At 41.0% G+C, this 21,631-nt stretch overlaps 1 protein-coding gene across 12 annotated transcripts in view; it reads left to right on the forward strand.

Annotated features, from left to right (window-relative positions):
- The window catches only part of wnk1b (WNK lysine deficient protein kinase 1b), a 95,590-nt gene that overhangs the window by 27,326 nt on the left and 46,633 nt on the right, over window positions 1-21,631 (forward strand). For all 12 annotated transcript variants that reach the window (XM_084910682.1, XM_084910680.1, XM_084910670.1 and 9 more), the window contains exon 3: window positions 17,448-17,620. In XM_084910682.1, coding sequence (XP_084766808.1) covers window positions 17,448-17,620 — 173 coding nt within the window. The remainder of the gene's footprint in view (window positions 1-17,447; window positions 17,621-21,631) is intronic.

A 21,631-nucleotide genomic window follows, 5' to 3' on the forward strand; every position in this document is an offset into this window, starting at 1 on the left:
AAACCCAAAACAAAACAGAACCCCCCCACCCAACATGGCACACACAAAGAGCTACACACTTAAACACATGTACAAATAGAGAGCACAATATGAGCATTCACACTCTGGCATGCTTGCAAACACACACATGCACCTACTCAAGGAGAGAGATTGAGGGTCCCATTGAGCACAGAGGCCCGGGGTCAGATTTTAGGGTCAGCATTTGGGTCACTTGACGTGTCTGTCGGGGGAGACTTTCAGAGTGATGAAGGACTGGCAGACCCAGAAGACAAACACAGAGGAAAACGCAAAGAGCGTGAATCATATTTGACGATCTGCGCTGACTGTGAGCGCGCATGCCGATCCCTCATCAATTATCTTCATCACCATCTGACCCCGGAGTGGTTTGGGAAATGGTTTGGATTTCAGTGACAGATGAGTCTGTGTTTTTGTGTTCGCTAATCCACGCTAGTCTGTTCCATCATTTGCATGTTCTGTTAAAACGGTTGAGTCTCTGTGTTTTTGTGCGTGTCCTGCTTCTGCTTTCTCATCTGCCTTTTTCTGTTTTAACAACACCATCTCTTCCTTCAGAGAGATTATGCATTCGGCTCATTCCCACAACACAAACCCGCCTGTTGAGATCACCACCAGTGACGCCTGTTGGGTAGATGCCTTGTGTATGATTGATACTAAATAAATAACTGACAGTTGATAAGCTCTCTTTCAGACATGTGAAGACCCGTCAGACACATGTGCATTTGCACCTCAGGTTCTTCAGCATTTGAAGAAGTATTTTTATGTGTATTGAAATAAACCTAGATAATAACCATGACCGTACAGAGTTTTAATAGCAGCTGTCAATAAATTATGTCAACACAGTAGGGGAAGTTTTAATGGTTCAAGATTTATGCAGTTTGCTCATACTCCTCTGCATTGTTCATCGATCAAGTTTGCAGTCAACAAGTAATACTGCCACATGAAACCTGTGACTAATGTTGTTATCTAATGTAACTAGGAAGTTTTGCTTGGGCCCAGCTCTTCAGGTTTGGGGGTATGGTTCCCTCTACAGTCGCAGAAATAAGCTTTGAGTAGTAAAAATATCATAAGAAGAAGCTTGAAATGTTCTAGATATCGCAATGTGTGGCACGTGTCGCTCCTCGGGTGGGACAGTGCAGCCGGGCGAGGTTTTGCATTCCCTGCTCAGCGGGGGAATCATGACAGTAACGTTTCCAGATGGCGGGGGTTCAAGCAGCAAAGTAGGCCCACAAGTTTAATCGCCCGTACCCGTGATACACTAAGAGAACTGTTTGTGGATGTCAGTATCTCTAGTCTGACACGATATTTTCACAAATGCCAGTTAAGTTCTTCATACAGTGAGACCATGTCTGAACATGTCTGAGACAAATGCGTGGGTGTTGGTCGGGTTTTTATCAGAAAAATGAATGATTTACTCTGGATTGCACGCCGCAACATTCACGAACAGCGATGCTGCTTCACGTGTCGGCACGGCACTTGTTACAGGCAGGTGTGGGGAGTCGTTTTGAAGTTATGGTTCCGATGGATCGTGTCTTGGCGCACACGTTTCCCTTCACCGCTCACCAGTCATCACATAAAGGGTCATATGTGTCAAAAAGCTGCTTGAACAGACAGCTTGTTATGGCCAAGCTGTCTTATCACAAACCAAATGGATTTATCAATGCAAACAACCTGGCTGTGCAGCACTTCCTTTAGCGTGCATCCATACATGTTATGTGTGCACTGCACTGTGTATGAATTCATGTTTGGCTCTTGCTCTGTTTTTGCCCGACTGGAACTTTCTTACCTACTTTTTTCTCCTCTCTGACTTCAACCCTGTTTTTCTGACCTCTATTAAACCTCCAGCAGCTGATGTAACGTGTGTGTATGTGCGCACGCGCTCATGCTCTTTTGTTTTTATCTCAGCCAGCGAGTCTAGAAGAGGGATTTCTGTTGGCAGCGCGCTCCTATTGTTTTTCTGCTCATTCATTTCGAATATATGTAATCTAAATGGACGAAAAAATGCATATGTGATTAAAATACAGCTAAACATTTGTTTCCAATTTGCATGTTTTATATATGCATCTGGTCATTTTCAATTTATGTACGTAATTTACTTAATATTCTGTTACACTGTTAAGATTATTATGATATATACTTTTACTTTTTACCACATTGTCATATATAATGAGTCTAATAAGCAGCACTTGGGTTTTCTTTAAATTCTTACAGTTATTTATGGCAGCCCATTCTTACATACCACACCTGTTAAAGTAGTTAAAAGGGCCAGGAAATAGTGAGTTATACTCCTGCATACTGCTAGCTAATGAGTTCATAGCTGGCCAAGAAACAAAATGCAGTTGTTCAAATGCATTTTGCAAAGTCTTTCCAAGATATGGTCTCCTGCTTACCCCATATCATCTTCATAAATAAATACATCCATATTTTCTTGCTTTTTGACTAGAATAGAGGAAAGAATAGACAAGAGGAGAATTAGTGCCTCTTACACCTTAATCCGACCCTTATTTCTATTTTAGGCTACAATTGTTCTACCCCAGGCTTGAAAATCATATTGTCATAGCTTATTGTTGTCATTGTTTCAAAGGAAGAAGGTTGGACATCTTTCATACTGCGCAGAATTCAGGTTACAGACACAGTGAAAGTTTCTTTTACAGTTACAGCGCTTTTACCACTCAGTGGTGATAAAAGCTGGTTTATTCTACAGCTCTTTGTAAAGCTAATTGTAGCCAGATGCACCTTATGATTAATTCTATTGTTTCCTTTCAGAGGCAGCAGAGCTGTACATTATTGTAATTATCCAGTTTCTCGCCACATAACAGAAGAGTCTGACAACCATCGCAGCAAAAAGAAGCAGCTGAAATAACAGGCTAACTTTTTTACTATAGGCTGAGACCCAAAGTGATTCACGAGATGCTCCTCTGGGATAATAAAGTAGTTAGTAAGGTGAAGTAAAATGTGTTGTCTTGGACAAAAAAAAGGAAGCACTTCATTGCAAACACACATGGAAATATAACAAGCTTTAGAGTTCATATTTGGTATGACCACCTTTATTCTTCAACTTAGCCTGAACTCTCTTAGGTAAACTTTGTCATTTCTTTAAGTAGTCTTCAGGAATAGTTCTCTAGGCTTCTTCGTGAAGGACATTCAAAGCTCTTCTTTGTGTGTTTGTTGCCTTTTGTGCCCTTTGTGCCGTTCTCTGTCAGCATGATCCCCTGCGTCCATAATATTGAGGTCCAGGCTCTGAGACTAATCTATGACTGACATTTTTCCATTATGTGTTTTTCTATCCAGATATGCTTTAAACTGCAGTGTTTGGAATCATTGTTCTACTAATCAATAAAGCTGTTTGCAATCACATATTTTCCAGAACTTGTTGCATTGTGGTTGAAAACCCAAAACTACTTTGCTGCATTCACAATTCCACCAATTTTGACAAGATCCCCAACACCACTGGCTAAAATACAGCTCCACCCATGACAGATGGCTGTAAAAATGCTATGTTGTAGCTCTATCCTGACCTCCTCCATACATATTGATGACAATTAGAACCAAAACTTTTATATTTTGAGTGATCACTCCATAGGACCTGTTGCCACAGATTTTCAATCCTGTTCTTGTGTAATGTACAAAGCTCAGCCTTTCTTAGTGTGTCTTTTTCTTAAGAATGGCTCCTTGACAGCCACCTTCCATTCAGGCTCCAGTAAGGAAATCAACCAAAGGACCAGATCCACCTCTCATGTCCTGTATCAGGTCTTTGTTGGATTCCCCCCCCCTACTTTTTAAGGATATGACTTTCATGTCCTTAGGAAATAGGCATCATGCAATATATATAGTTGTTTTTAGTCCTGACAACTCTTCTTTTGTTCTCCAGTTGTACAGTTTCCTCAAAATTTTAAAGGGCAAACTGCACATCATGTAGTGATATGTCAAGTTTTCAGCTAATAGCTCTCTATCATTCTCCGAGCACTATTATGTGTGGTTCTAGACTTGAACACTAGCATCAAATAACAGTATTTTATTATTTATTTTATTATTTTATTGTTTATTTTATTTATTTATTGTATTTTAGATTCTTCCACCAGTTTGAGTCCCTTCTTTGCTCCAGTTCACTTGAATCGGGGTCAGTACAAGTGCTGAAATTCAGTACTTGTACTTGTTTGTACTGTAATGTTAGTGATACTTACAGGTTACATGCACACTGTTGTTCATAGTCTGGCTGTGGAAATTTGGAAAAGAACAGTTAGGATCATTATATTGGTAAAAACCTTCTCAACATTCTTAATTAGAATTAAAAAAATACATTAAGAGCTTGCTCTGGGCTTCAGAGGGGAAAAAAGGAAACATTTCCAGCTTTAAAAATGAAGCTATTTCATGCCTCATTATTTTAAACAATGTTAGCCTGAGCAGAGGTAAGAACTACTGATTCTGGCTGTCGCTCTATGAATAAACCTTTTGATTTTTCTCCTTTTGCAAAAGTGTCTTTGTTAAACTTTTAATCGGGGTTATCTTGGTATAAGAGTTCACTTTAGGAAAAGTTTGTTATATTGTGTGCAAATTTTTGTAGTAGTCTCATTAACGAGGCCTCGTTGCCATTATTACTCTTATCTATGCCGAGAATGAGACTCATTATGAAGTTATACAAGTTTGCTTTTGTCTCAATTGACAGCTCATTATATGCACATCTTCCCTCCCACTCTTCTCGTCTCTGCAAATCCAGCATGTCCTCTCGTTCTTTCCTGTTATTATCTTCCCTTCTTCCTACTTCTCCTCTTTCTCTTCTCTTGATCATCCTTAAAACCTCCGTCTCCTCCTCCCGCTTTTCTCTCCTCTTCCGTTCCTCATCTCCTCTTCTGCTCTGCTCCCATCAGCCCTCCTTCTCTATACTCCGTCCCCTTTTCTTTCCCTTTAATTTCCCCATTCCTCTCTACATCTTAGCACTATGAAAATGCCATACCCACTTCTCTCTCCTCTAATTCTTGCTAAATAACAACCGAATCGAAACCAGAAAAACAGTGTTTTCATGCATCAACAACATCAGCGGCACAGCCCTCATTTTGCTTGACAAAGGCAGCGTGTTTTTCTAGTTGATGTAAGCGTTAGACTGACTCAGGCCTTGTGACATTGACATCTCTGTCTCTCACTGAGGCTTTAGAGAGACAGACAGGCACCTCTGCAGTAACCCTACACCATGAGTGTGTGTTTGTGTGTGCACGTTCACACAGTTATTGCATCATTGTCATATAATCCAGTCTCCATTTCTGCCTCTCTAGACTTTTCTCCATCTCTCGCATCTTTTGTTTTCACAGTTGGCTGGATTGTAGCTGTCAAGGAAAGCGCACTGTTTTTGAAATCTTTTATTTTCTTTGGACTTCACAGTCTTGTCCAATTTCCTTGTTCCCTGAGAAACGTTATTATCCCAAACGTGTACAAACGCTGTTTTTCACTGTATGGAATATCTCTGCATTGTGTGTTGTCCCAACAGGAAACACTTCAGAGGACAAATATGCCCATTTCCTCTTCCCGTAACCTCACTTCCATCCTTGCTTCTGCTGTCACGCCTCTTCCTCGCTGCCTGCTTTGTTTGTCGTGTGCGCTCGTTTTCAGCACGTTTGCATCTATAAACGTATAAAAGGAAAAAGGAAAGGGTGCAAAAAGTCAAGACAGATGGGTGTCTTCTTAAACATTCACGTGTTTAAATCAGTTTGATTCAAATCAAACGTCTGCGTGTGTGCATCTCAGAGGGCTACTTGAAGAAAGTACAAGAAAAACTAGGCTAATGTCTTGTAAGACCGTGCACTTTGGCAGTAACAGACTCACATCTGGAACAAATTAACCCTAAAACCTGCATGTAACAAAACCACAGTCACTCGTCAGACAGACCCACAGAGAAACGCACATAAACACACACACACACACACACACACATGCACGCACGCATAAACATGAACACTTGGCTGCAGGTCATACTGGATCTCGTCCAGTTGTCTCTCACAGATTACTTCAGTTTTTATTGCATGGCTCTATCGGTAGCCTGTATCTGTTCAACTTCTCTGGTTACCCCGGTCAAGGATGGAGCCTAAATGGGTTGCTCTGCCTCGCTTTAACCAACCAGCTGCAAAGGAAATATGGGCCATTGCTAAGTGAGGAAAAGGACAGAAAAGGGGGGAAATGCAGATGTTCTTTTGCATTCACTTCCACTTCCAGCCGTTTCTTTTGTCTCATTTCCTCACATCTCTTTTCCCACTCTCTTTCTGTGTTTACATGAGCTAATCCTCCTTTTATGTTTATTGTATAGAAGAGAGTTGTGAAGTGGTGTGTGTGAGTGCGTTTGTGTATTTATGCACACATGCATATGGTTTCTTCTCCGGCTGTGCATTTCCTTTAGTAGTTCTTTGTGTGCATGTGTGCGCCTTCAGTGTTTCTGTTAATCTGTTGACAGCCTTGCAGGCTTGTGGAGGAGTCTGAAACAGCACAAGCACACAAACACATCATTGACATAGTGTGTAGTGTCCTACAAGTCGGTGTGCGTTTGTGCTGCAGCAACACTATATTCATGTAAACACCCTGTTGGTTCCTCTGACTAAAGTGGTTGTTAGACTGACAGAGCATAAATACTGAGCTCTTTAAATATTCAGCGCACAGTTTTAAGTGCACGCTTTTACTCTCCTCTCTGTTTGTGACCTAAAATTATGATTTATGTAAAAACAAAACAACTAGGATGCTTCTAAAAAATAAGGGCAGCCCACGAAAGTAGAAGATAGTATCAGGTCATCCATGTGGCCTGTTGGTGCATGGCACCAGTGTGATTCTGTAAAAAAAGTGTAAAATCTAGAAATTCTAAAGTAACAAAGAGGTGAACGTGGCAAACCTTGAAGAGGTTGTCATCATATTAAGTCAAAAAATATTACCTAAAAATTCTTCTTGTCTTCATCTTTGTCTTTGATCATTGTTTGCTACCCGTCAGTTGAAGTGCTTGATGCTGTATGGCAGATAAATTGTAATAATTCCTGTCTGCAGTTTAAAAGGGTGTGCATGAAGGATATGCTTTACTCATTAAAAACATCAATTCTGACATTACATTTGCAATAAAAAATAGAAAAATGTCAAGTAGTCGTGAACTAGATAAGTTAATACTTAAAAAAGATTGAAATACATAGCTTAAAGAAATAAATAGTCAGTTGAAAGAAACAGGTAAATGTTTAGTGGACCTGTTAGGCTTTTCCTTGTTTTTTAGCATAGTCCAAGTCTGTGTAGCTACAGTCATTTAAAAAAGACAAATTTGAAAGCAGTCTATGCAGTCCTGTGAAAAAAGTATGCTCGATTTAATAGCTTGTGGAACCAACTTTAGCAGCAATAACCTGAAGTAATCATTATATGTATGATACCCTTTCACCACAATGCTTTACACTTGTGTTTGTGCTGAGGTGCTGTGTTTGATTTTTCCCAAAAAATCTGTCCATTATAGCAGCGGTCCCCAATCCCCGGGCTTCGGACCGGTACCGGTCCGTGAGTCGTTTGGTACCGGGCCGCGAGAGTTGAGGCTCAGGTGTGAAATGTATGGTTTTCATGGTTTTTATCGGTTTTCAGCGTTATTTTGTTATCGTTTTTATCGTTAACTCGGTTTTCCTGGGTCTTTTCACGTGTGTTATGAATAAATCCTCTTTTTTTCGGTACCGGTACTAGTTTTATTTTGTTGTATTTATCCGCGACACCTTAAAGGCCGGTCCGTGAAAATATTGTCGGGCATAAACCGGTCCATGGCGCAAAAAAGGTTGGGGACTGCTGCATTATAGCAAAACATCTCCATTTTGGCCTCATCTCTCTAAAGGACATTAATCTAAAGGTTTGTTCAGATGCAAACCCTTTGACACACTTTATGACTGAAAAGTGGCCTCTTAATATACTTGCCTGCATAAGACAAACGCAATCAGAAAATAAGCACTAAGAAAAGTACATTTATCTTAACAAAAGCCTTCCAAACAAGATATACTTCTTTAGTCTTTTTCTAATCGTATGATTTAAATTGTGCTGTTTAAAGTTATTTCAAATTATATCATATGAGCACATGTCAAACATGATAGTTGATGTTTCTACTGAGACCAGTAGAGCAAAGTCAGAAATCTTGTTTTGATGAAGTCTTTGAAGAAAATAAATCTAGCTAAGTTTGTACAGGCTTCCATTGGACTCTGCCACAACTTATAAGATGTAATAATGTCATGCTGTACTTGCTCACTTTCTAAATAAAGGAGCTTTTTTTTTTAAACCACATTATTTTCTAGCTGAATGCCTTAATAGGCCATCCTTTTTGTTTACTGCAGTGTGTCAAGACACACAAAGTGCTGTCATGTGATTGGATGCTGATGGCTGCTGATCTTTAAAGTGAAACTGGAGAAGTGCTGAAGTTCAGCTTAGGCGTTAATAGTGGAGGCCTAGTTTTAATGGCGTGTAAAGTGATAGTCCTCACAGATTATGTCACAGATTTTTTTCTGGGACAGTCTGAGTCCCTTCTCTAACGCTGACCCCAACCCTCTGTTATTATCGGCTACTGCGGCCACGGCGTAATGTGTCATTTACATGTTATAGAATCGAGGAATGGCACACACCAACGTACACAGCATATAAACACACAGACATGGATATTAGGTTTCTCGTAATGAACTCCTGCCGGTAGCATCTGTTGGTATTTTAGTCGGATTTAGAAGGGATTTTATTCATGATCCTTCCACAGTATATGGGATGTTTCCTCTTTCTTTAAAACTTCAGAGACTTTCACAGAAGTGCATGTTTTTGTTTTTTTCCCCCTGGCATTGAACATACAACTCATTCAGTTGAAGGGACATTAAATAAGATTTAAAGGTCTGAGGAGTATACACTTCAGGATCATTTCCATTCTGTCTCATCTGCTTATGATGTGTATATTAAGACTACTGCCTTTTAAACAGAAATATCCTATCGCCATATACACACAAATGCAACATACACATGCACACAAATAGGTAGAAAAGAGGCACGGGCTTCAAAAGCATTGTGACGTTCACGTCATACAGTACTGCTACACAAACACAAGTGATTATGCACACTTGATCTGGCAAATTCATTTCAATGGCACAGAGGATCTATTATGCTGAATTAATAAAGTAGCTTTGCATGATACTAGTTACAAAAAATCCACTTTTTAACAGATATCCTACTATGCAGACCCCCACTTCATTCTCTGAAACAACAGAATTTAGCTTTTGTCTCTTTAGCAGCGTCTTCTATCCGTAAAAGCCTGCTTTTTTTTTATTGGTCAGCTTTGGGAAACCTGCTGAGGGGCAGCACTTAGTGTTTGGGAACTGTACTGTCTGTGCTGTATTGGTGTGCTTTGCCTAGAAGAGACGACGATGTAAAAAAGTAGAAAATCTTTACATACTGAATATTATTTAGAGTGCGTAAAAGTTTATAAATATTCAAAGACTGTTCGGTGTTTTCAATGGAGACAGGATTCTGACCTTTGAACTCTCAGTACAGACTGCTTGTGTAGAATTAATTGGACCACCGCATACTAAACTAATTACGAAATTAAAGGGAGCTTAAAATCTTCATATTTCGATTCTGTTTCCTTGAGTCTTCAACTCACGAACGGATGACACAAATTAAAAGAAAGGAAAAAGCAAGCGAATTATTACAGCTAATGAAAATAAACATCTAAACCAAACAACAGCTTGTTCCCTACAGCAAAGCTACTGTTTTCTTTCTTAATTCAAAACCCTTCCGTTGTGGCCAGTGGTAACCTTTCCACTGTATCCCCCTATTTTTATTATTATTTTTTTCATGTGACTTCACTGGATCTGTGTTTATGGTTTGAACGACAAAGGAACCCATTGTTGGTTGCTAATCATTTCATTTAAAACTATATTCAATGAATGCAGCTTTATAAGAGTCCTGCTTTATGCCTGTTGGCATTAGTGCGGTATTAGACTGTAAGCTTTGTTGTAAGAAATCATGTCCTGTAACTTGAGCATGTTCAAAGGGCGATGAATTGTGCCTCGCTCTTTGTTTTTGAGGCAGTCGAAATGCTGAATATCATTATTTATATCCTGTTTGGTCATCATGAAGCTGGCGTGTCAAAGTTTTACTCATTAGCTCCTGGAATTGGGATTATTCCAGGTATAATGAGATTCTTTGTTCATGGCATGCTGTTGCAGATTAACACTTTAGAGCGAAGAACTTTACACCAGAAGTTCCACTCGTTATCCTCAGATTTCCTCTCATTAGCCTTGGATCAAGATTGGATCAAGTGACTGAATCGTAGAGGCTGATGTCAGAAGGGGGGGGGGGGGCATATTTAAAACCCATCCTGCTCTTAATCTGAGGGAATGTGTGAATGGAAAATGTGTAGGATAGTAAGGGAGTAAAAAAAAATTGCCAAGGAAAAACACTGAGGAGACAGGGCAGGGGAGGGGAGATGAAGCATGACCAACAGAGCAAAGGGTAATGACTACACTGGCAGAGTGTGTGTGTGTGTGTGTGTGTGTGTGTGTGTGTGTGTGTGTGTGTGCCTGGCTGCACAGTGTACACCAACACAGAGAGTTGGGACAATAGTGCACAGTGAGTGGCAGGATGAGATGGCACCTATTGTTAACATTCATGAGCATACAGCATAGGCACACACAGCCGGAGGTCCCATGAATGGGTCTGTTTGTCTACGAATGAGATAAAGGAAAAATAAAACCCCCAGAACATCAGTGTGTGTTCCACCTGTAGGAGAAGGTAAACCGAACCATCATAAATCCCATAAATAACATTTCGCCCAGCAGAATATGTTCAGCGAACATCGTGTATCTCACCTCATTTTCTGCTGAACCCACTGCTTCTGCTGCACCTAGATAGCATTACAATACACACACGTGCACACATGGCCCTGGTTACTGCAATGCGTAGAGTGGTGATTGAGGGGAAACCAAAAACCACCGTAATATGAGGAAGGAAAGGGGGTCTCCGAGTGAGCCAAGCAAAAGCCGAGTGAGAGACCACAGCATAACGCAAAGACAGGCGCTGTTTAGGTGTGGATGCCTTTTTGAAATGATCAGTCAGTCCCGACTTTCTCTGCCTTCTGTTTCGTCTCGTTTCATCCATTCTTATTCACAACAGATGCTCGTTCTCTGTTCCGCTCCCTCGCGCTCTCTTATGCTGGCTAACCATAACAAGCTGTGGTAAAGGTCTTGGCGAGGTTTGGTTTGTGTGCCTAAGTGAGACATGTGTGGGCCTTTGTGCGCTCTTGTTTATTAGATGTGTAGGCGCGTGAGGGTATAATGGGGGTGCTGGGGGTATTCTTTGCAGGAGAATGTTTCCAGACTGTGGGGGGTCTTAATGGAACGTACCGGCTCTTTTTCACGCACACACGATGAGGTCTTTAAAGTATCTAGACACGAACCAGCTCATTCACTCAGCTAAGGGGTAATTAGGATTTACATGTCCTTGTTTTCCTTTCTCGAGTTGCAACTTTCTTCAAAATTCGGGTCAGGACTCTAAGGTTTATTAGAAGAAATTCGAATGGGGTCAGCAACTCAGTCTGGCAGATTTGGATCAAAAGTTTATTGCACGGTTAGGCTGCTTGAAGGGATTGCACGATTATAGCAAAAACACGATACTGTGTCGTGATAGAATTTGTTTTAGTGAAAGCTTTTCTGTCGACATTAACCTGGGATGAGGCTGGATAGTCGCATGTAGCACACAACAGGAAACAGTGCACTTAAGTTGCGATCGCACCTCTGGGAATGTGATTTAGGTGAACCTGGGTAGTTTATGCAGGATGCAGGACACACAGCGCCAGGGGCGTATTAGCTGTTCGCACATCAATGCATTCCAACATCACACTGATTTTTATGAGGAGGCTGGCAGGTTAAAGACTGTTTAATGTATAATCCAATCATTTGCATTCTCACGTGCATCTGTAATCAGGTAATGCCAAGAAATGTCCAGGCTTGAAGTTCCGATATCGAAATTGCTTAGTACTCACCACTTACATTCCTCGTATTAAAAACTTTTGACATGGATGCATCATCTGGTTTTAAAACAAAACATCTGTTAATGTTTTTAGCAGCATAAACTGGATCTAAGCACTCTATTTCTCCGTATCTTGGACCCAGAGCCTACAGGAATCTGCCAATTTGCTCGTCATCTTAATATTTGGAACATAACTCTCAGGGTTCATTTGGCACACCGTGCAAAATCCCCTTTTTCTTTTAGTGTTTTCATTTTTTTGGTCTTATTTTGCAACATTAAACTGCTGTAATATTTGATATTCACTCAGTGAACATCAGAATACCATTGATAAAATCCTAACCATGTATAATAATGTACTTTTTCATTTTACAGTTGCATCTTGATCATTTTGCTGATGAATTCTACAATTTCCTGTAGTTTTCTATAGAAATGAGGGTTTCCTGTGATTACAGAGAGGTTGATTAGACAGTCTTGTGCCCTGTCTGTTTTAGTTTTTGAAAGCATTGCTGGCCACTCACAAGCGCACACCATAAACGCACACACACTAAAAATCTTGGTGTCCTGCAGGTATTTTTCCTCTGAATCAGGAACAGATTTTTCTTTAAATCACTGGGAAATACCCTGATCTCAATTCCCTGTAATACTTTGTACGATCAGATATGTAACAGGTCTTGGCTGGTGAAACAGTTTAGCATTTTCCCAACCAATTAAACTGTCAGAACAGTGTCTTTCCCTTCTTTTCCTTATGTTTGTGTCCTTTTCATTAAAAAGAAAAACTTAATAAAATTGCTGTTATATAATGTAAAGCCTGAGAAACAGTTCTCATCACGTAATCGTGTAATCATTTACGCTATATTTAGGCATCTGTTGTCCCCATGGGGATTAGCCACTTAAACAATATCCTGTAAGTTTGAAGAAGATACCACAAATTTACCAAGTCACGTCGTGCTTTCCTGGCTTTCGCGTTGTTTTCTTGTTCAGTCCATCTGGTGCTGCGGGTGTTGATCTCCTGTCGGGGTGCAACAGACCAGAGAGGAGCATATCACATGATCATAGTGTTAAAGCACAGAGGGATGTCCAGACTAAATTAGCCGATCAGAGGGTATCAGCTTGCAGCATCTCTGCAGGAAACTGCTTAATACTGTAACACTGCAGGTTGTGTTTCTGCCAGCCTGTCTGGACTGCCTTGGCTGTATGTGAGTGCATGTACTGTGCAAATAGGGCAGGCATACTTAGTGCTGTCACCTTATGCAGGGATGTGTATACGTGGCTTCTTTCAAGTTGTCAGATAGGCTAAGGGAACACAGTAAGATTACAATGCAGGGATTAGAGGGTGAGAAGTCCTTATGTTAAAAAGACCTGTACGTGTGTGTGTGTGTGAGTGTCAGATAAGAGGCTGCTGATTCCAGCGTGGAGGCGTGTCTCGCTTAAATGCGCGTGTATGAGAATGAGAGAGAGAGAGATGTGGGTTTGAATGAAAAGTGAGGATATTTTTGAGTCTGACAAACTCGAGTCTCATGATGTTTTGAAGCATGGCGAGAAAAGAAGGGATAAAGAGAGAGAGGGAGAGAGAAAACATCCATCCCCAACAACATGACTAATGTGTCCCGGATCAGATTTATTCCTTAAATACCCGCATCCTACCACCAGCTTTGTTTTATTTTAAACGTGCTCTTCTTTTAGATATAAATCCACTGTCTCTGAGTAGAGTGCTGGAGCCACTACTACTATGTGCATCAGAGATGTGTGTGTCCATTTATACACTAGAACGAAGAAGGAAACATTAATAATGGATTAGCAGCCCCATTAGACTTGCTGTCTGCTTTCTCAGGCCCATGTCTGTGGACACAAATGCGCACACATGCACTTGTGTTTTCATTACTTGAGAGAACATCATGTTGACTTGGATGCATTTCCTGCAGACTAACTGTAACAATAACCACAGCGCCCTAAACCTGACCTTGAACCAAATCTTCACCTTATGCAGCACATGTTACATGTAACACACTTGCTTATAATTTGACTGTTTTTGCACATTTACTCGTGAGAAATGCGAGTACACACACAGTGAGTGCATGAATGAGTGATTAAGTCAACGAGTGAGTGAATCTTCTAATGCCCAGAGGGAGGTGTCTTAGCAGAGATATGAGTGGTCAGGGTCTTTTCTAAGTGCTGCTGGGAAATGGAATGCTGGCTTCCAGGCAGTCAGGTGACCTACAGCCATGGTGAGCGTGGAGTCATGTGATCATAATAGGAAAGAGATAATAGAAGAGCGAGGGGGTACAGTCAGCACTCACATGGATGTTTTGTGTGTCGATTGCTAATGGGCTATCGCTGGGCGAATGGTTGCTGCAGGATAAAGGGATAAGATGTTACAGGTCATAGAACACTCACACCCTCCCTGACACACATTAATGCACTTCAGAAACACACTAAACCTTTCCGACATCCCCCTCTCCTCTCTCTCTCTCACTCTCGAAGTCATATGATATAGATGAGGCCCTGGGTTATACAATATGACAGTATGAGATCATCACCTCAGAGATTGTCCTAATCTCTGAAGGAGCTCACAAGATTTTCTAATAGCTTTATAACATTTCCGAACGCTTGCTCATTGTGACCGAGCAGCGTCGAACTGTTTGAGCGGCTGTTTGTTTGTCAAAGCTGGTGGTCTAAACGCTTATAGTTTTTTTTTCTTTATGAAAAATAATCCCCTATACACACAATTTAACTGACTTCAGAACTACAATTATTATAAAATAAATTACTACCAAAGCTGGGGTCTTAGTAGTAGTAGTATTTAGAAATTCATTTAAGAACCTGAAGGTACCGCAAGTGGAGATTTATTCTTTTGGAAACACTGCGCACACACAAAAGGAACGAAGAAAATTCCCCCTCACATTTACACACAAGTGCTTGAAATGATCAAATATTGCATAAAAGTTATTTTTATGGTGATTTACCATCATAAAATCTAAATTAGTTTTTCTAAAATACCATACAGCACTTCTTTTTGTACTCATTGGATTTAAAAGTTTCCATCTGTTCACTTAAATTTTCAGGAATCTTTCCAGCGCGCCACTGTGTCCAAGGTTTTTTGGGGTGGTTTGTGGGGCTGTTATCAAATCAGACTGTGTACAGTGTCTCGTCTGTCTCAGATGATTTTGCTAATGCACTGGATGTTTTGTGTTGGGTCGGATTCATATTCAAATAGAGTACTAAAATAAAACAATACAAAGCTTAAAAAAAAGAAGAGCAGATTAACAGCGTTTTATGAAAGACAGCGTTGATGTTTTGGACTGAAAAAATAAAAGAGTTGAATGATGTGCCCTCATTGGACCTCTTTTTAAAAAGAGGTTGCCTTGGCGATAATCCCAGTAACATTATGGGAGTAGGTGTCTAAGCTCTGACGTCTATAGCCTCTAAACCACTGCCGTTTCTTATATTTTTAGACTGTATACTGTGGTGTCTGCACCTCGATGGAGTTGCAGCCCTGTGTGTCAATCCTGCTGCTCTTTCTGTGCTCATCTGTAAACCAATCTGTCAGTTCACTTTCCCATAATTTCATCCTCTAAAAGGGTCACCGACGTTATGAAACGTCCTGGATGTGTCACGACTTCCTGTCAAAGCACAAATTTCTGTTTGTCCCACGTTAATTGGAGCACCTTTTTCATATTTGTTTTAATCCTTTTCCCAAATCTGGCTCAACTTGCTTGTAACTGCCAGACTTAATAATTTAGAGAAATTTAGACTTTTTTGGGCCTAAATCCTGTGAGCACTGAGGTGTCGTCACCTTATTTTATCGTCGTCAGGCAGCCGTGATTTTGTTTATTTTTGGGGAGCGATGTGCTGAATGTGTCAAATATGGTTAGACACAGAGCTGGTGAAGAGCGGTTCAAAACACATGCAGACAAAAGCAAATAATCACACAGATATTAAGCTTAACATTAGACATTCCCACTAAAATTGATAAACAAGCCTAGCACAATTTACTAAATAATATACTCCTTTAAATTGCAACAATTTAGTTTAGTTTTATTTTGTGAATATGCATTTGGCACTTTCTGTGGTGAGGTGAAAACCCTAGCAGTCAGACGATCCTCTATGAGCAATGATTTGGTGACAGTGGGGTGGAAGAACTCCCTTTTAACAGGAAGTGACCTCCAGGATGACAGGAAGAGCCCAAAGAAGACAATAACAACAAAAAGACAGCACAGAGTGATCGTTCACTTGTTTATTAGTAAACTACTTAGGATTTTCCTGACATATTTGTCAGTGTACGAACGCACAAACGCGGGCATGCTTAAAGATTTTTACAGCAGGTCCCCTGCTAACATTGACTTTTTCGTTTTTATTGAGGTATCAGTGGTTGAGCTGAAATTCCTGTTAAACTGTGTGGAAGATGTTTCTGAGAAGCCAGTATTCCACAGGAGGGTGGAATGCAGACTGTGGCTTTTTTTTCCTCAGCTTGTTTTGGTCAACCTCCTACGGTGAGGCTGCTACCACTTCAGGTAAAGACAGCTGAAGCTTGGTGCAAGCGCTGTAGACTGCAATTCCCATTGAGAATAACATGATGACGTAGGTGGTGGAAGCCGAGGATTTGATGTGTGTTCATTATCAAGAAGCCATTTACTGCAACAGTTGAGTCCATTTTCACTTAGATAGCGATCTGGGGGGTTAGCGTCTTATGATTTTCTGGTTCTGGGTTTTCAGACAATGAACTTCTCTTTAAATCATCCTCTAAACCTAACGGTTTTATATTTCCCAATAAAATAGTCACTAGAGTAGCTTATCAATTGGTTGAACACTGACTAATTTTGTAAATGTAGGATTGCTGGCAAAATTTCATGAACACATAAATGCAACACAGGTGTGAATATTAGCCTTTGGTTTGAAACAGAGTGCTTCACCAATAAATATCGCACAGCTCAGGTCAAAAGAAGATCGAGTGTGGAGCTGTTCGTCACTCTGTCTAATGGATTTTTGTGGAGTCTTTGAGTTAAGATGAAAGGACACTTCTCTTTTATCCCTGTCCTTTACTAGTGTAATGCAGAAAGGTTTTCGGATAGTATCAGGTTTCCCCCCGTTTCATCTGCACTTGTATTTCAGTACAGTATGTTCAGCTGCTGTTCATCAGTGTAAAAGATTATTGTTATCAGTTTCTCTGAGCTTATATGGAGTCATGTTTCATAGGAATTGTCATTCTCCTCCCCTCCCATTTTCGTTTCTGCGTAATCTCTTTGTTCTCTTCTGATTAGCTCTCCTCTCCAGCCCTCGAGCATCTTCCTGACTTGATTTGATTGTAATTGCACATGCTGTAATAATGTTGTACTACAGCATGGTTAATTTAGGAAAAACATTCCCTCCCTTCTGATTCACGTTGTAACGTTTCTCTCGGTTTTTGTGTACACGTGACCAAGTTTCCCTTTCTGTCCCGTTTGCAGGATCGTAAACTGTCCAAGTCCGAGCGTCAGCGGTTCAAAGAGGAGGCCGGCATGCTGAAGGGTCTCCAGCATCCTAACATTGTCCGCTTCTATGACTCCTGGGAGGGTCCCTGCAAAGGAAAGAAATGCATTGTTCTCGTCACTGAGCTCATGACATCTGGCACGCTAAAAACGTGAGTATATGAGGGATAGAATTTGTTTTCCAACATGTTAATTTGCTGACTTTTAAGATTAAGAAGCTGTGCAGGAATCTTCTGAGAAGCCAAATATTAGGACACCAGGCCCATGTGAATAAACTGAAAACTATAGCTGTGACTGAAAGGTGTGAACTGCGTGATGTTAACACCCACACTTACAGTAGAGTCCACTCTGACATTTTTCTCTTGAAGAGCACTGTCAGCACAGATGATGACTCACCTCCAGTCTTTCATTGAAATGTAAAACACACACACGTGTCATCCTCTTTGCTATTAAACTGATCTGCAGTCTTTCTCTCTTTTCATATGTTCAAATGGCTTTTCACAGTACTGTTACAAGCACCTCACATCCTGATGTTTCAGTGCTGATTGCAGCTGTGAGTCAGCCAGCCTGCCTGTGTTAAGTACGGTATTTATGTCACTTACATCACCACAAAGGGTGAAATGACGCAGAATCATCAAAACTCTGATGCAGTTTTTGAGTTTTTATTTATTTATCTTTTTGGACACCAAACAGTTGAATAAAACTGCTGCGGTCCCATTTGTGTCACCGAAAATGGCTCGATCTTATCAGGGCAAAGGACACAACACATGTGGGGATCCTGTGAGGTTGCACTCTCAGCCTGGGGGCCTCTGTGAGTCTGATTGGCATTTGAAAAGTTTGAGGGTGTGTCAACACTGTTATGTTCATCAACGTGTTTGGAGTAATTTTCAGCGTACATATGTGACAAACTGTACGTCGATGGCCTGCCAGCTCAACGGGCAGTTGTCAGTGTCTGCCTCTCAGACTGTCACCCCACATGCCGCGACTGAATGCCAGCCTCTTTGCCGATTAGAATAGATGTGCATCTGTGTTTGTCAATGCGATTGTTGAGCTCCTGACACAACAGAAGGCTAAACGTGGGGTGACGCAGCCTGCGTCATACAGTACATCATGCGACACTGGCCCACCTGCCAGCTGCTGCTTCTGCTGCACATTCCTCTCATTCCCGACATCATTCAGGAGTGACACTGGTCATCGTCCACTTAGTTTAGGTTAAAGTGACAGAGAGGGAGACAGAAGACTACAGTGTGAGAGAGTTATGCGCAAATATTCTGATGAATAGACAAACGGATACTTGGACGTACAGTTTGAAAGCCGCTCGGTAGAGTGACAAACCTGTGAGCAAAGCACTAACAGCACTAACAAGGACCGTAGCGCCCCCCACTGGAGGACTACAAAAATTTCACAGGGAAGCTGAGCAGACACGCTCAGTCCTCTGCATACACCATAGAATAAACACACATTTAGCAAATATAGTTTTCTATTTTCCAACTTTTTTTGGAACTCCCCACTACCTACTGAGTGAGAAAGGAAAAAAAAGAGAGAAGAAGAGCTGTATCCTTTTTCTTCTTTTTGAATTATACATGATTAAATTAAATATTCAGAAAAGACCTCAGTCAGAAAATCCAAAAAACTGCTTGGAGCCAGAAGTGTGTGTGCCAAACAACTATAATATACTCCAAAGTAGTAACAAGTAACAAGCAGTGCACTGAACTCTTATAGATACATGATGCATACATGATATCAGGATTGCAATTCTGGTTACTTTTATTTTCCATTAATGTGTTTTTATGCACGTATTGAAACAAAGATGCAACATCGTGTTTACCAGAAGACACTCCCATTTGAAAAACTGGAACCAGTGAGGGAAAAAAATACTTGCAAAAGAATAATTTTATATCAAAATTGTTGCTGTTTAACTTTTTGTTGATCGACACAACAAGGTTTCTTTGTTTAAGACTATATGGAGCGGATGGATGTGCCCTTATGAAGAGGATCAAGGCATCCGAGGGGTTTGGCCGTCATCCAGAAAAATACTCAGAAAGGAGAGGGACCGCTGCACGCTGAAGAGATGGAAAAAGAAAGGGAGATGATGGGAGGGTGGGGGCGATAGGGGAGGAAGATAGGATGGAAATACTTGCCACCACGGAGTGCCCTTATCTGTGTGCATCTGTGTGTGTAAGAAATGTTTATACTGCTGTCATCTTTCTGTTTTGTAAAGGTTTATTTTCGGAAGAATACTTGTCTGTTCACAAATAATAAAAACTGTATTTACTGCTCATGAGAGCCGCACGTTCGTGTATCTACAAGTGCTAATTTGCGTGCTTGGAAACATAGCGTGGCTGAGTGAGCGTGCAAGCTCGCTCGATGCTTTGTTGCAGCGTCACTCTAGCGCTGCATGCCACAGCATTTTCCCTGTCTTTCAACGCTGTTCTGAGTTCAGAACGACAGAAGAAAGAAAGCAGAGGGGACGGGTGAGGAGGGGACTTAGGTAAGGGGGAAGAAGAGGATAAGGCGTGTGGCTTCTTAAGAGAGACATCAGAGGTAGCAGGAGAGATGAGAACTTAAGTTATTCACATGCACATTTTAAGGTTTGTTCACTTTAATAGTCCCTAAAATGATTATTTATGCTCTGCACACTGAAAGCCACTTTGTTTTTCCCTGTGAAAAACAAATTGAATTTACCCAGATTTTTAAGGCTTTTAATGACAAACCATAGAAAAGCGGTTAGAGGATTAAAATAAGAAGCATATAGAAGACTTTGATTGTTAAAAATCAGGGTAAAGACTTTACCATATAGCAGAATAGCTGAATTAAAGTTGTTTTTTAATAATTAGCCATCTATCTGTTCACCCATCTATCCGGTTCACAGGGGGGTGGAGTCTATCCCAGCTGTCGCGAGACAGGATGCACCTTGGGAAGATTTAGTCAGTCTATCAAAGGGCTAACATAGGAGAGACAGACAAAGATTCACACTCATATTCACACCTACAGCCAATTTATAAGCACATATGTAACCAGCATGTCTTTGGACTGTGGGAGGAAGCTGGAGAACCTGAAGGGAATCCACACAAGCGCAGGGAGAACATGCAAACTCCACAAAGAAAGGCCCCAGGCAGCCTCAGGAATGCATGCAGGATTTTAGAAAGAAGTATAGGATGCAAATATCCAGTGTTTTTCTCTGGGAAGAAGTTGAGTAGAGGTATAAAGTGGCACCAAATGGAAATGCTCAGTTAAGCCCAGCACTCAGTGAGTGTACTTTCCACTGCTCGTTAATGGATGCTTTCTGCTCCGTCAAAGATACTGGGTCACAGCTAAAAGTTGTTGAGCCTCTGTGGCTGTACAGCAGTCTGGATGTGGCTTAAGCACACCGCTCTATTATGCTGTAATGCTCACACGGTGTTATGTGAGAATTACTTGTCAGTTAGGACAGAGTTGCAGGTGCTGAATTATTAGAGCAGCTAGTGACACCGTGGAGCTGACGGTAATGCTGGAGTCAGACTTATTGATGTCGCTCTGCATCGGGTCAGCTGTCTGGAAGCGGAGCTGGAAGAGGGCATTGCTGGCTGAGACAGAAACATTGTTTGCAGAGTCAGTCTATAGTTCAGTCAGCTGCCTGCTATTCACCAGATCCATGGAGACATTTCTGAGCTAAGCTTGGATATTGAATTAAATACACTAATTAGATCAAAGCCACGATTACTTAGCTCCTCTGCCTGCTTTAAGGCTGTGAAATTAGCACACCATGAAGAAGACTCACGGGGCGGTTGATCTCAGGAGTACGCCCTACCTATTGTGCTCATTGGTCACATTTGGCACAATACCGAGAAGAGGATGACGCACATTTCTCTGTAGAGTTGAATTGATTTTCAGTCAGCTAATCAAGACAGACAAATGTTTTCTGATTGAGTTCTTAGAGCTCTTGGAAATAACAAGAACTGCCTCTGATTTAATCAAAAACAAAATCAATCAAGTGCAGTGCTTTGCTAAGAATAGGAGAAATGTTCAGTCTAGATTCACAGTACTTTGCTGTTTTGTTGTAACATTCCTGTGGAATTTCCTCTCATTTTCCTCGCACATTCCAAAGACTTACAAACCAGGTGGATCGACTCAGTCACCCACAGGTGTGGATCTGAGTTGGATCTATGATGGCCTGGCAACCT

Source organism: Perissodus microlepis, chromosome 17 (genome assembly GCF_051167445.1).
Source record: "Perissodus microlepis isolate ML-2025 ecotype Zambia chromosome 17, ASM5116744v1, whole genome shotgun sequence".
Lineage (NCBI taxonomy): Eukaryota > Metazoa > Chordata > Actinopteri > Cichliformes > Cichlidae > Perissodus > Perissodus microlepis.